The sequence below is a fragment of the Odocoileus virginianus genome, chromosome 26 (assembly GCF_023699985.2).
Source record: "Odocoileus virginianus isolate 20LAN1187 ecotype Illinois chromosome 26, Ovbor_1.2, whole genome shotgun sequence".
NCBI classification, from domain to species: Eukaryota; Metazoa; Chordata; class Mammalia; order Artiodactyla; family Cervidae; genus Odocoileus; species Odocoileus virginianus.
Window position 1 is genome coordinate 33769092 of NC_069699.1, and position 13121 is coordinate 33782212.

General features: G+C 40.6%; 1 protein-coding gene and 1 long non-coding RNA gene across 3 annotated transcripts in view; both read left to right on the forward strand.

The window, feature by feature from the left end:
* Positions 1 to 6172, forward strand: part of ADAMTS9 (ADAM metallopeptidase with thrombospondin type 1 motif 9) — a 163727-nt gene extending 157555 nt beyond the window's left edge. The window contains exons 39-40 of the mRNA XM_020882915.2: positions 2666 to 2760; positions 4661 to 6172. Coding sequence (XP_020738574.2) covers positions 2666 to 2755 — 90 coding nt within the window. The 3' untranslated portion in view covers positions 2756 to 2760; positions 4661 to 6172. The remainder of the gene's footprint in view (positions 1 to 2665; positions 2761 to 4660) is intronic.
* Positions 6173 to 6517: 345 nt separating this feature from the next.
* Positions 6518 to 13121, forward strand: part of LOC139031301 (uncharacterized) — a 55701-nt gene continuing 49097 nt past the window's right edge. Inside the window, exon 1 of one of the 2 annotated variants that reach the window (XR_011483786.1) lies at positions 6518 to 6581. This is a non-coding gene — a long non-coding RNA (uncharacterized lncRNA). The remainder of the gene's footprint in view (positions 6582 to 13121) is intronic. The other variant, XR_011483787.1, reaches the window with a different exon arrangement.

The following is a 13121-nucleotide window of genomic DNA, read 5'->3' on the forward strand; positions in this document are numbered from 1 at the left end:
GTATGTTTGTTAATGCTGATCTGAAATGAGATGTTCTGCACTTCATCTTTATGAATGTCTTTTTGCAGAGATAGGTATTGCCAAACACTACTGTCGTCTACAACCACAGCATTTTAATTGAGCACATGCATGCCCTGGGAGCTGTTGGTGGGATTCCGTTAGGTTTTTCACTTGGTATTTGCCTTTCTGCACGTCATTACATTACAGATGAATCACTTGTACCTGAAGGTGAGATGGGAGCTCTCCTCAGTTACCTCATTAGATGGATTTTCAAATATGAAAATTTCCTTTGCACTTACATCCATGTCCAAAAAATGCTGCTGAAACTGTTCACACTCACAAAGTATATCCACTGTAAATGTATGTGGAATAGCAATAAAGCTTTCATTTTTAACATTTGACAGATTGGGAAGTGTACAAAGCACCTTAACATGATTTATGATTCAAACAATGTTAGTTGTTATTGAAATGACTTTACCACAGTATAACTTTTGCCTGTAAGTGCAGTTTTTGCCTTGTAATTTTAGCTTCAGTTCATTAAGAAACATTATCAAGTCAGCAGCAAAAGGCCATGTCCAAAGCCATTAAGTTCAATGACATTGATTGAGAACAGTTCTTCTAGTTCAGAAAATTATTTATCCAGTCCCTGAGCTCAAAATTCATGATAAAACTTTACCACTCCTAGGTCATCCAACTGCTCTATGTTAGGATAAGTCAGAGTATTCAACTTCTAGTCCTGACCCACAAATTCCCAGAACTGAAGAAGATAAAGTCTATGATAGAAAAAGAAGTTCATTATTAACACCATGGGCTCCGTGACAATGGAGAGGTTCTTATATTTCCCACAGTGAGTAATCACAGGCGTTAAGCATCTTACATTTTCACAAGCTTTGTAAATCGGTCCAAATAAAGCTTCTCCTTCTCCACACATGGGTCTTACCATTATTAGTTGTCAACACATCTCAGCAGATTCCTCTTCAGTTTTTCCAACTAGTATTTTCTCTATCTCTTGGACATACTGTCACCCATACTTCTTCCACACTGGGCATTTATAGAGACTGATTATTTGGTTCCTTCACAACTCAGCACAGTCTCCTCAAACAGCTGAAAGAGTATCAGTAAAATCTATCTTCTCATCAAAAACCACAGGAAACCATTCCAATTTGCTTCATTTTTTAATTGTTTATTGATGTGGCTCCCAAATTTCATTAAATTTTTGAGCAACTGGTCTTGCCAAAAGGATAACAGTGTTCAACAAATTGATTTTCTCTGGACATATGTCTTCTGCTGTTACAATTAAACAAGATTTCATGAACTCACCTCCTAGTAGACTGTTTTCTTTGTGTCGCTAACGAATGAGCCACTTGGACGCTTACATATTTTCATCTTTTATCCTTGCTCACTTTGATATCTTGTTTTTGTGAAGAATTACACTATGATGAGATATTCTTAAGTTTTCCAAATTCCTGAGCATTGCTTGCCTGGGAGTTGGGAATACCATGCACATGCTAAGTGTGGTGATATTGGTGTATAGTGTATTCTTCTAGCACAACTTCAGTGTCATTGTGTGCTTCCCCGTTGGCTCAGGAGCAGAGAATCCACCTGTAGCGCAGGAGACGCAGGAGGCACAGGTTTGATCCCTGGGTTGGGAAGATCCCCTGGAGGCGGACATGGCGACCCACTCCAGTGATTTTGCTGGGAAAATCCTGTGGATAGAGGAGACTGGTGGACCACAGTCCATGGGGTTGCAAAGAGTTGGACATGACTGAGCACATGCATACATAGTAATCATTGCATGATGAATGCAGTGCTTTGCCATGTAAATGTGACAATGGAATAATCCATCCTACTGTACCTTAAAAGTACAATAAAGTCTACTTTTGTTGTCTTTTCTTATTTTGGCATATACTGGTTATATATATATAAAAAGAAAATGTTCTAATACTGCAATATGCATGGCACTCAAGACAGGTTACAGTGTATCACTGTTACTTGTGTGCGGAGTAGCAGTGTGAGGCTGTGAAACCAACCACTCACCCAGTTGTTGTAACGTGAAAGCAGCCACGACGTGAGAAAAGTAAATGGATGTGGCTGTATTCTGATAAAACTTTATTGATGGGCCCTGAAATTTGAATTTTTTTTTAATTTGAATTTTATGTCTTTTCTACCTATCAAGAAATAGTATTCTCGGTTTGCTGCTTCCCAGCCATTTAAAAATATAAATGCTCTTCTTGACACTGGTGACCATGTCAATAATCAGGTTAAAAGCAAAACAATTCTTTTGAGTGATTTCCTTTGGTTCTTGATGAGTAGATAGATTTATACTGAGACTCTTGAGCTGTGTGTTTGAGGAGACCATGCTGAGTGTGAAGGGAGTAAAGATTAGTCTCCATGAATGGTCTGTGTGGGAAAAGTGCAGGTAAGGATATTTCAAAGAGGGTGAGTGCACTCTGTGAAGATACAGGCCGTATGAACACAGGGGACACACAGGCCATTGTTTCTCAGCTCCTGCTTTAGACCGTGGTGAGGATGTTGGTCCCCACTTCTTCTGAGAAGTCCTATCTGCTGTGCATACAGGAATGAGTCCCCCCCAAAAGCCAGTTCAAGCCCTAGAACCATAGTAGCCAAGCAGGTGGACTAAGATGATGCATCTTTTTTTTTGCAGGATGGTATCCGGGTCATCGGGAAATGTGGTGGTTACTGTGGAAAATGTGCTCCGTCCTCTGGCACTGGCCTGGAGATTCGAGTTTTATAGTTAAGGCAAGTGTCTCTGTCCCTCTCTCTCTTTCTCGCACTCTCTCTCTTGCCCCCTGGCTCTCTCTCATTCTGTCTGCAGTCTAATGATTAGCAACTGTAGGTGGGTCACTTGCCCCCAGACGGGGGAAGCTGAGCCAGTGCTTTTCAGCCTTGTGTCTCCTGCTCATCTGTCCTCGCATGCCTGTGGCCATCTGCTCTCCACCTTGGATGTGCGGTTCCCAGACATCCTGCACCATTTCCTCTGCAGTGCTTATTAAAAATGCTGCTCCCTGGGCTCCATCTCTAGAAGTCCTACTACGTTGAGTGGAGGTGGATCTAGAAATCTGTATTTTTAATGCAGGAAATTCTAATGCAGAAGATTCACAGCTCAGCCTTTGAGAAATACTGCCGAGGGTATTACGAGAGTAATATTAATAACAGTTGTTGACCCCTGACTGTGTGTCAGGCACCATGTTGGGTAGGCATTATTTCCGTGCATCCTCACAGCAAATCCACAGTCTAGGGCTGTTACCCTCATTTTACGAATGGAAGCTGAGGTTCACAACAGTTAAGCAGCTGGCTTAAGTTCACCACAGATTTCCTTGACAGGACCCAGGAGGGTCCTACCCACAGCCAATGCTCTCAGTTAATGTACTCTTCTGCACACTTGTAACTCACGATGTGATCCAAGGACCAGCCTGATCTGTATCACATGGGAGCTTATTAGAAATGCAGGATCTCTGGCCTCATTCCAAATCTTCAAAGTCAAAATCTGCATTTTTAAATGCACAGTAGAGTTTCCCTGTTAAAAGTTTGACAATTCCTGTCATGACTACATTATGCTGGCAAGCACTCCCTCTGCTGGGCAGAGAAGTGAACTGATCACTCCTTTTCTCATCTCATTACCTTTCATGTATAAGAGATGAGCTCAACCAACTCACGCGACCCTCCTACATCTTCCCTCAAGCTTCCAGCAGCCCATTATCCCTTTTAGGCTCTTCAAGATCCTGGCAAAGGAGTGTATAGCTGACACTTGTGTATCAGTTTCAGTGTTTAACCATCTGTATTAAAAATTATGAACTTAAGGTAGAAATATTTCCACTGCAGGAAGCACCAGGGAGGAAAAAAAGGAAACTGAAAACAAACTTATTGTCTTAAGTAACCGAGATGTCTAAGCAGTGGTCTGTCTTCAGGCATGGTTGGATCTTGAGGCTCACAGTCATCAGGGCTCTTTCTTTCTCTATCCATCAGCAATGCTTGCCTCTTGAGTGACTTTATTCTTGGGCAGATCATCTCCACACCATGGTCCCTGGCAGTTCTAGGCTTACATCATCTTTACATCTCATGGCCCTTAGTAAATGCTCACCTCTGACAACTGTTTTGCACAAGAACTCTGGGTCTGATTTGTCACATGGCCATTTCTGAACCAGTCATAACGTCTAGGAGACTGGGATCATGTACCCACCTAGAGTCAGGTGGCTGACCGCTTCATTTGGAAGAGGGATGGCTGCCAAAGGACCAGAAAGAGTTTGTTATCAGAAAAGAGGAGATGGAATAAAGGAAGGTGAAGTCAGGGGATCTCCATTTGATTTGTATTATATATATTTTGTATCTAATAAAGTGTATTTTATATGTATCTTATGAGTAGTAACATTTGAATGAGCACATACACATAATATTTACATGTCTTTTCCAAAGGACTAGAAGGAAATACACCAGTATGTGAAGAACATTATCTCAGGCTGGGGAAATCACAGGCCGGTGGCTTTTTATTTTATTCTTTATATATCCTTGAAATTTCCAGTTTATTGTAGCAAGCATTATTTTAAAGTTCTATATGTAAAAATTTCTGACTTACCTATTCTTGACTTATGTCATTTGAGACAGAAGATTTACATTTCCTGGTTGGTTCATTTGCTTTCAGGTGCTCAGAAGAGGAAGCCATTATGGGATGGATGAAGGATAGTGATGAAATACCTCCACCTTAAAATGTGTGTGTGTGTGTGTGTGTGTGTGTGTGTGTGTGTGTATGAGAATTTGTGTGCCTGTGTGTGTACATATGCATATATATACTTATATACACATACATATGTATATATATGTGTGTGTGTATAAATGTGGAATAACCTAATGATGTAAAGTTTAATATTTATGTTTGAAATTATTTATTGTGATGTAATATTTTTGTACGTAAAATGATTCTATTATGACTGCCTTTCACATTATTTCGTCCCCTGCAGTCAGACCACTGCATTTTACGTACTCTACATTATATGTAGTACTATGACAAAAGTGATCCTTTATTATCACGGTACACTATTGTTTACTTTCTTTCTGTAAATGTTTTATGTTACTTTTTTTAATTGTAATTTTTTATAAGAAACAACTTAGCTACCATCAAGGTGCTACAAGAGTTGTATGAGGATATTGTTGGCATTTCTAGGAGTCTGTCATTAGCCAATTGGTAATTTAGTGATGTCACAGATTGTACCAGCTATTAATTATGTTAAGTATCTATTCAGTTTCATGTGATCTCTGGGAAAAAAAATTGCTGCCTTGGTGCTAATATTGTGTGTATCTAAGTGATAATCAGACTCAGAACTGTAAACACTTTTAATAGAAGGGAGAAGCTAAAGGACAACTTTAAATGGACAGTCACTTGGATAAAATAAGACCAACTGTTTACCCTTGGTTTTAGACCTGGCTTCTTGAGAAGAGAATGGGACTTTGTTCTTGTCATTCTTATCAGTACTTTGCTTCAGTTAATGGTGCCTTTGTCTCTCTGGTTAAAGAGAGGGTCCTTCAAGCAGCTTCATTACAACGTGACATTGAGCCAATGAGAGCCGCTCAGCGTTTTGCCAAGATACTCTGAAACGGTGTCTATGTCAACAATTGCGACAGAGGATGCCTGGGGTGGGGGTGAACTTCAGCCTCCCCAGCACATCTGAAGAAATCCAGAACCGGAATCTTAGTCATCAGGATTGCCTTTTGCATGAAACTTTGTCTGGTGACTTAGCCCCTCTGAGCCACGAACCCTAAACCCTGTCAGTGTCCATGGCTGCTGCAGTAATCGGCATTCAGGAGTAAAATGAACTATGGAGTACAAGATGCCTGAGTCTGTCTTATCTTTGGATTCATTTATCTGTGGAAGTCCTGTTTGTTACTTCTTTCCAAAATGGAACTGCCAAAGCTATGGTCTTTCTGCTCTTCCATCCTGATGGAAGAGGAGTCGTCACCGCTGTCAGACACTCGATTTGAGAAACCTTCCCACTTCCAAAAGCCAAAGAGATTAGGAGAAACCTGTCAGTCTTCTCCAAACCCACACAAACTTCAGAGTGCTCCAGGAAGTTATGTTCAATGTATGAATAAGTGTTATTATCCTTTATTAATATGTTGTGAAAATATACTGCGAATAAATACCATGACCACATCCAAACGTTTGTGTTTCACGTGATTTCTGGACACTTGATTCAAGATGGGATGAACATGCCTCTAGTTTTGTTTTGTTTTTTCTAGTTTTTAAGATTACCATATTGAGAAGAAATGCAGGCTTTCTTAATCCGATTGATTGCATTTGCCATTCTGGAGACAGATAAAGAATGGGGACTATCTCAAGGTTTGTCTTTTCATCACTTAAGTCAGTTAGTTGAAGTGGTTATTCTGAAAATCAGACAAAGAAACCTCTTGTCTGTGCAATGGGGAAGCAAATGACCAAACAGAACAGAAGATTTAAGTGAGATTTGGGGGCTTAATTGTTAATATCATGTAACAATATTTCTATTCTAGAGATTGATGGTGTCCTGGAAAATGAGAGCTTTCCAAAGAGATCTAAAGAACAGCTAATAGTAAGTGAACATCCCTGTATGCGGGAACTTTTACTAGATTGTTTTAGTTTGTTCTCAGAACCACCCAGTGGAGCAGGTAATAGACTTAGCATCATTTTTTGGATAAGCGGACAGAGGCTTTGAGATGCAGATGGGCCCCACATTCACATACAGTGAGTAAGTGACAGTCTCAGAAAGAACTTTGGCTCTGATTGGGTTGCATGGCCACTTCTGGACCAGTGACATTGTCAAGATGGCTGGGATTATGTGCCCTCTTAGAGGCAGGTGATCAACAACTTCAGTTGAAAGACCAGCTATCCCGGAAAAGAAAGGTTGTGCTATCAGAAAAGGGTAGATGGTATGAAGATAGGCAAAAGCAACACATGTCCACTCAAGATTACATGTGTTTGTGTGTTTGCCTGCACATGTACGTGTGCATGTTTAAAATTTCCAGATTCCATAGCTTACCCATAGTTTCGTAGTTTCTTGTTACCCCACAGCTTCATCTGAGACCTGGGTTCTAGTCTTTTGTCTGATGTGTACTGATTATGTGATCCTAAACCCTAGTTTCCTCATCTGTAAAGTGAGGCTGTTGACATGCCTCCTGTCACATGGGATTGTGTTTTATGAAGATGCTTTAGCCCTGTGCTAGTGGTAACAAAGTAGCAGTACTGCAAATGTGCCTCAGTATATCTAAGCTGACAATGTGGAAGGCGTGGGTTCTGTATCAGTTAGGAGTTGTGTTCAGCTTCTAATTACAGAGATCTGACTACAGTGGCTTACACATTAAAAAGTATATTTCACCATTATGTAGGAGAAGCCTGAAGATAGGCAATTCAAGGCTGGTATTGTAGCTCCACAAAATCATCAGAGACGTCGTTTCTTTATCTCCTCTCCTCAGTCTTCCATATGTCCATGTGGCTGCCAGAGCTCCAGCAATCACTCCCAAATTCCAAGCAACAAAAATAAAAGAGTGAGGGGAAGGGTGAAAAAGGAGCCTAGTCCAAGCTTTCCATTTTCTGAAAGAGGTTTTCCAGAAACATCACCCAACAAATTCCACCTGTATCTTCTCAGCCAGATTTGAGCCCTGTGCTTGAACCTAGGCTGCAGAAGCAGTAGAGAATTAGGGTTATTTTGCAGGGTGTGTTGCCAGACTAAATGAAATGAGGAATCTGTTCCTAGAAGGCAAAATGGATTTGACACAAGTAACTATTAATAGAAGTCTCTCCAACAGGATCAACTACAGAGACAAGAGGGAACAGTTTGGAAGCAATTATTGCAAAATAAGCCAGTGATAATAGGATCTGGGTTAGAATGGTGACCGTTGTGATGGTGGAAAATTTTAAAGTGATAAAGGTCATAAAATGCACAGGAGCTGACCATGGGTAGATTCAGGGTGGACTGTGGAGGAGACACTGGTAGGGTTCAAAGATGAGGTTTCATTTGCCTGCAAATGAGTACAGCCAGAATGATAGAAAGGTATATGGTTGGATGGGTGAATGGGTGGACATAATCTATATAGAACCTGTTAATTCTTTACATTTTTATAGCACTGCACAGATTAAATATTGTCTTTCTGTTCTACTCATTATCTACCCAAATAATGTTCATAGCACATCTACTAATTTCCAGTCATTGTTCTAGGCACTAGGGATGCAGCAGTGTCCAGCTGACCCGTGAACAACTCAAACATTAACTGCCCAGGTCCACGCATATGTGGGGCTTTTTTCAATAGTATTATTGAAAATAATGGTTGAATTGGTTGTTATTGGTTGAATCTACAGATATGAAAGAACTATGAATACAGAGAACTGACTATAAGTTTTTATTGGATTAATCACCACGTTGTTCAAGGCTCAGCTTTATTACTTAGGATACAAGCTAAGAGGCTGTGCCTGTCCACTGGGGCCGCCGCAGCAGCACATCACAGAATGGGTATTCTACACAGAAGTGTGTTCTCTCGCAGTTCTGAAGGTCAGAAGTTCAGCATCAAGGTGCCATCAGGGTTGGTTTCTGGTGAGGCCTGTCTTCCTGGCTTGAAGATAGCTGTCTTTTCACTGTGTCCTCAGATGAGCTTTCTTTGGTGTGAGCACTGAGGAGGGGGGAGCGATCTGGAGTCTCCCCCACTTCTTTTTTTTTTTCCATTTATTTTTATTAGTTGGAGGCTAATTACTTTACAGTATTGTAGTCGTTTTTGTCATACATTAACATGAATCAGCCATGGATTTCCATGTATTCCCCATCCCGATCCCCCCTCCCACCTCCCTCTCCACCCGATTCCTCTGGGTCTTCCCAGTGCACCAGGCCCGAGCACTTGTCTCATGCACCCAACCTGGGCTGCTGATCTGTTTCACCCTAGATAATATACATGTTTCGATGCTGTTCTCTCAAAACATCCCACCCTCGCCTTCCCCCACAGAGTCTAAAAGTCTGTTCTGTACATCTGTGTCTCTTTCTGTTTTGCATATAGGGTTATCATTACCATCTTTCTAAATTCCATATATATGCGTTAGTATACTGTATTGGTCTTTATCTTTCTGGCTTACTTCACTCTGTATAATGGGCTCCAGCTTCATCCATCTCATTAGAACTGATTAAAATGAATTCTTTATAATGGCTAAGTAGTATTCTATAGTGTATATGTACCACAGCTTCCTTATCCATTCGTCTGCTGATGGGCATCTAGGTTGCTTCCATGTCCTGGCTATTATAAACAGTGCTGCGATGAACATTGGGGTGCACGTGTCTCTTTCAGATCTGGTTTCCTTGGGGTGTATGCCCAGAAGTGGAATTGCTGGGTCATATGGTAGTTCTATTTCCAGTTTTTTAAGGAATCTCCGCACTGTTCTCCATAGTGGCTGTACTAGTTTGCATTCCCACCAACAGTGTAAGAGGGTTCCCTTTTCTCCACACTCTCTCCAGCATTTATTGCTTGTAGACTTTTGGATAGCAGCCATCCTGACTGGCATATAATGGTACCTCATTGTGGTTTTGATTTGCATTTCTCTGATAATGAGTGATGTTGAGCATCTTTTCCTGTGTTTGTTAGCCATCCGTATGTCTTCTTTGGAGAAATGTCTGTTTAGATCTTTGGCCCATTTTTTGATTGGGTCATTTATTTTTCTGGAATTGAGCTGCAGGAGTTGCTTGTATATTTTTGAGATTAATTTTTTGTCTGTTGCTTCGTTTGCTATTATTTTCTCCCAATCTGAGGGCTGTCTTTTCACCTTACTTATAGTTTCCTTTGTTGTGCAAAAGCTTTTAAGTTTCATTAGGTCCCATTTGTTTATTTTTGCTTTTATTTCCAATATTCTGGGAGGTGGGTCATAGAGGATCCTGCTGTGATTTATGTCTCTCCCCCACTTCTTATAAGAATACTAGTCCTACAGGATAGAGCCCTTCGTCCTGACCTCATTTAATCCTTACAATCCATATCTTCAAGTTCAATCACACTTGGGGTCCGGCTTCAACATATGAAATTTGGAAAGACACAGTTCAGTTTATCACAGAGCTGTGACAGAGAGACCCCTGAATAAGATGGACATTTATTTTTCTCTTGTTCACCACGTAGAGGTCAGCAGACAGCTGGACCTGGTCAGTGACTCTATTCTGTATGTCACAGAGGACTTGGGCTTTTTCTGTTCTGTGGCTTGGCCTTTCTCAAGGTGTTGTCCTTATACAGCTTATCCTCATTATGTCTGTGTCCAACCCGTGAGAAGAGGGCAATAATTTTAAATTAAATGAATTTAAATTTAAATGAAAATTAAAATCGACTTTTCTTAAACTTTTTATTTTATACTGAAGTGTGGTTAATTTACAATGTTGTCTGAGTTTGAAGTTTATAGCAAAGTGTTTTAGTTATGCATACACATGGATCTATACTTTTAAAGATTCTTTTCCCATATTGGTTATTACAGAGTATTCAACAGAGTCCCCTGTTTTATACAGTATGTCTATTGATTTTCTATTTTATAAATATTAGTGTGTATATGTTAATCCCAAACTCCTAATTTATCTCTCTGCCCTCCACCTTCCCCCTTCGGTAACCATAAGTTTGTTTCCTAAATCTGTAAGTCTGTTTCTGTTTTGTAAATAAGTTCAGTATTTTCAAATTTTTTAGATTTCACATATAAGTGATATCATGTTATATTTATCCTTGTCTTAACTTCATTTAGTCTGGTAATCTCTATATTCACAGCTTATTAGCAATTGCTTAGATGCACAGCCTGATCTAGAAGAAAGAGAAAATGTCACCTTTTTCTAACTTTGCCTCACTTGCCTCTCATTCTTTTAAGGATCCTTGTGATTGCACTGGGCCCAGTAGATAATCAGAGTGATCTCTCTATCTTAAGATCCTTACCTTTATCACATCTGCAAAGTCCCCTGTGAAAAGTAAGATCCCATATTCTCAGATTTTGGAGATTGGGATGTGGACTTCTTTGGGTTTGGAATGATAGGTCCTTATTCTGTCTACTATATTTTTCAAACATTTAATGACCCAAGAGATTGACCAAGCGTTGACATGATTGTCCAAAACCCTAAAGAGCCACACCAGCCTTTTATGTCAATGACTCTTAGCTACAAGAGAGGGATGTTGTCATAACTCATGTGCCTATATTCAGTATCCACATATATAGCCTGAGTTTTCCACCTGCATTCCAAACTCTGCAACAGTTAAATCGCTTGATTGGATTTTCCATGTGGCCCTTGTATATATAAATACCTGCCCATCTTGGTCCAAAGACTTTTGAACTTGGCAAGAATTTTGTGGTTCTGCATATGCTTCCTAGGACATAGAACTCTTATCGGCACTAATGTGACGATGCACTGAATTCTGAGTCTCTCACATGCTTGGATAGATGTGACCTGCCATCAAGACTTACAGGGCCATCTTTATGTTATGACCGCCTTTTAGGACTTGAGCCATTATCAGGTGTAGACACTTTCATAGATGCTGTGCCTTTTTCATCTTCTTCATCTTTCTTGATAAGCCAGAATGTTTCTTCAGTACTTGGTGCTCAGTTTCACAGCACTAGAGAATGGATACACATTCTCTATGGGAGCCTTTTCAACTCCAGTGCGCCCTGGGCTAAGGCAGGGGACTTCAGGGGGTCCTTGTATGGTTCCTGGTCATACCCCCAAGCTTAGTCAACACCTCTAGGTATGGGGCCTGAGAATCTGCCATTTTAGTAGGCTCCCCAAGTGATCTTATGCACACTAGGGAAACCTACCTTTCCAAGCATTGTTTTTCACACAGCCCTGAGGCTGCCCAGGCAGTGTCAGTTTCCTTCATCCCATCACCCCGACGCTTAGTATTTGTCCATGCTGGTCATGCAGTCAATACCCACAGGCTGTAGGACAAGATGGAATGGCTTGTGTTGGTCACCACTGCCTAGCTGAGTGACCTCAGACAAGACTCTTATACTCTCTGGCCTCACCTTCCTCTTCGTTGGGAGGAGGGATAAGAATGTTCCCATGTTACCTGGTTGCTGTGAGGCCATGATGTGCTGATACATTGAAAGCGTTTGGAACGCTGCCTGGCATGTGGCAAGAACTCAGTATCTCTTAGCTACTAGAAAACTATAGATGGATCACAGATAGATAGATGATAGAAAGATACGGTCTAATATTATTGTTGTTCAGTTGCTAAGTCATGCCTGACTCTTTGTGACCCCATAGACTGCAGCATGCCAGTCTTCCCCATCCTTCACTATCTCGTGGAGTTTGCTCAGATTCATGTCCATTGAGTCAGTGATGCCATCCAACCATTTAATCCTCTGTCATCCCCTTCTCCTCTTGCCTTCAATCTCTCCCAGAATCAGGGACTTTTCCAGTGAGTTGGCTTTTCATATCAGGTAGTGAAAGTATTGGAGTTTCAGCTTCAGCACCAGCCCTTCCAATGAATATTCAGGGTTGATTACCTTTAGGCTTGACTGATTTGGTCTACTTGTTGTCCAGGAGACTCTCAGTAGTCTTCTCTAGCACCACAGTTTGAAAGCATCAATTTTTCAGTGCTCTGCCTTCTTCTCACATTTGTACATAACTACTGGAAAAGCCATAGCTTTGAATATACAGACCTTTGTCGGCAACGTGATGTCTCCACTTTTTAATACGCTGTCTAGGTTTGTCATAGCCACTCTTTCAAAGCACACGCATCTTTTAATAGTCACCATCTGCAATGACTTTGCAACCCAAGAAAATAAAATATGTCACTGTTTTCACTTTTTCCCCATTTGTTTGCCATGAAGGGATGTGACAGATGCCTTGATCTTAGTTTTTTGGATGTTGAGTTTTAAGCCAGTTTTTTCACTTTCCTCTTTCACCCTCATCAAGAGTCTATATTATATTTCTATGTATAGAGATATTTATAACTACAGATATATTCCATGTATGTATATCCATACATGTATATGTACAGGTAGAGATCTGTTGTTGGTTCTGTCTTTCTCTAGAACCCTGACTAATACACTATGTGACAGGCCAGAGCCATTTTTTTTTTTTTAATTTTTTTTTTTTTTCTGGGGGAGGCCAGAGTCATTGTGTTGCACAATTCCGGGGGAT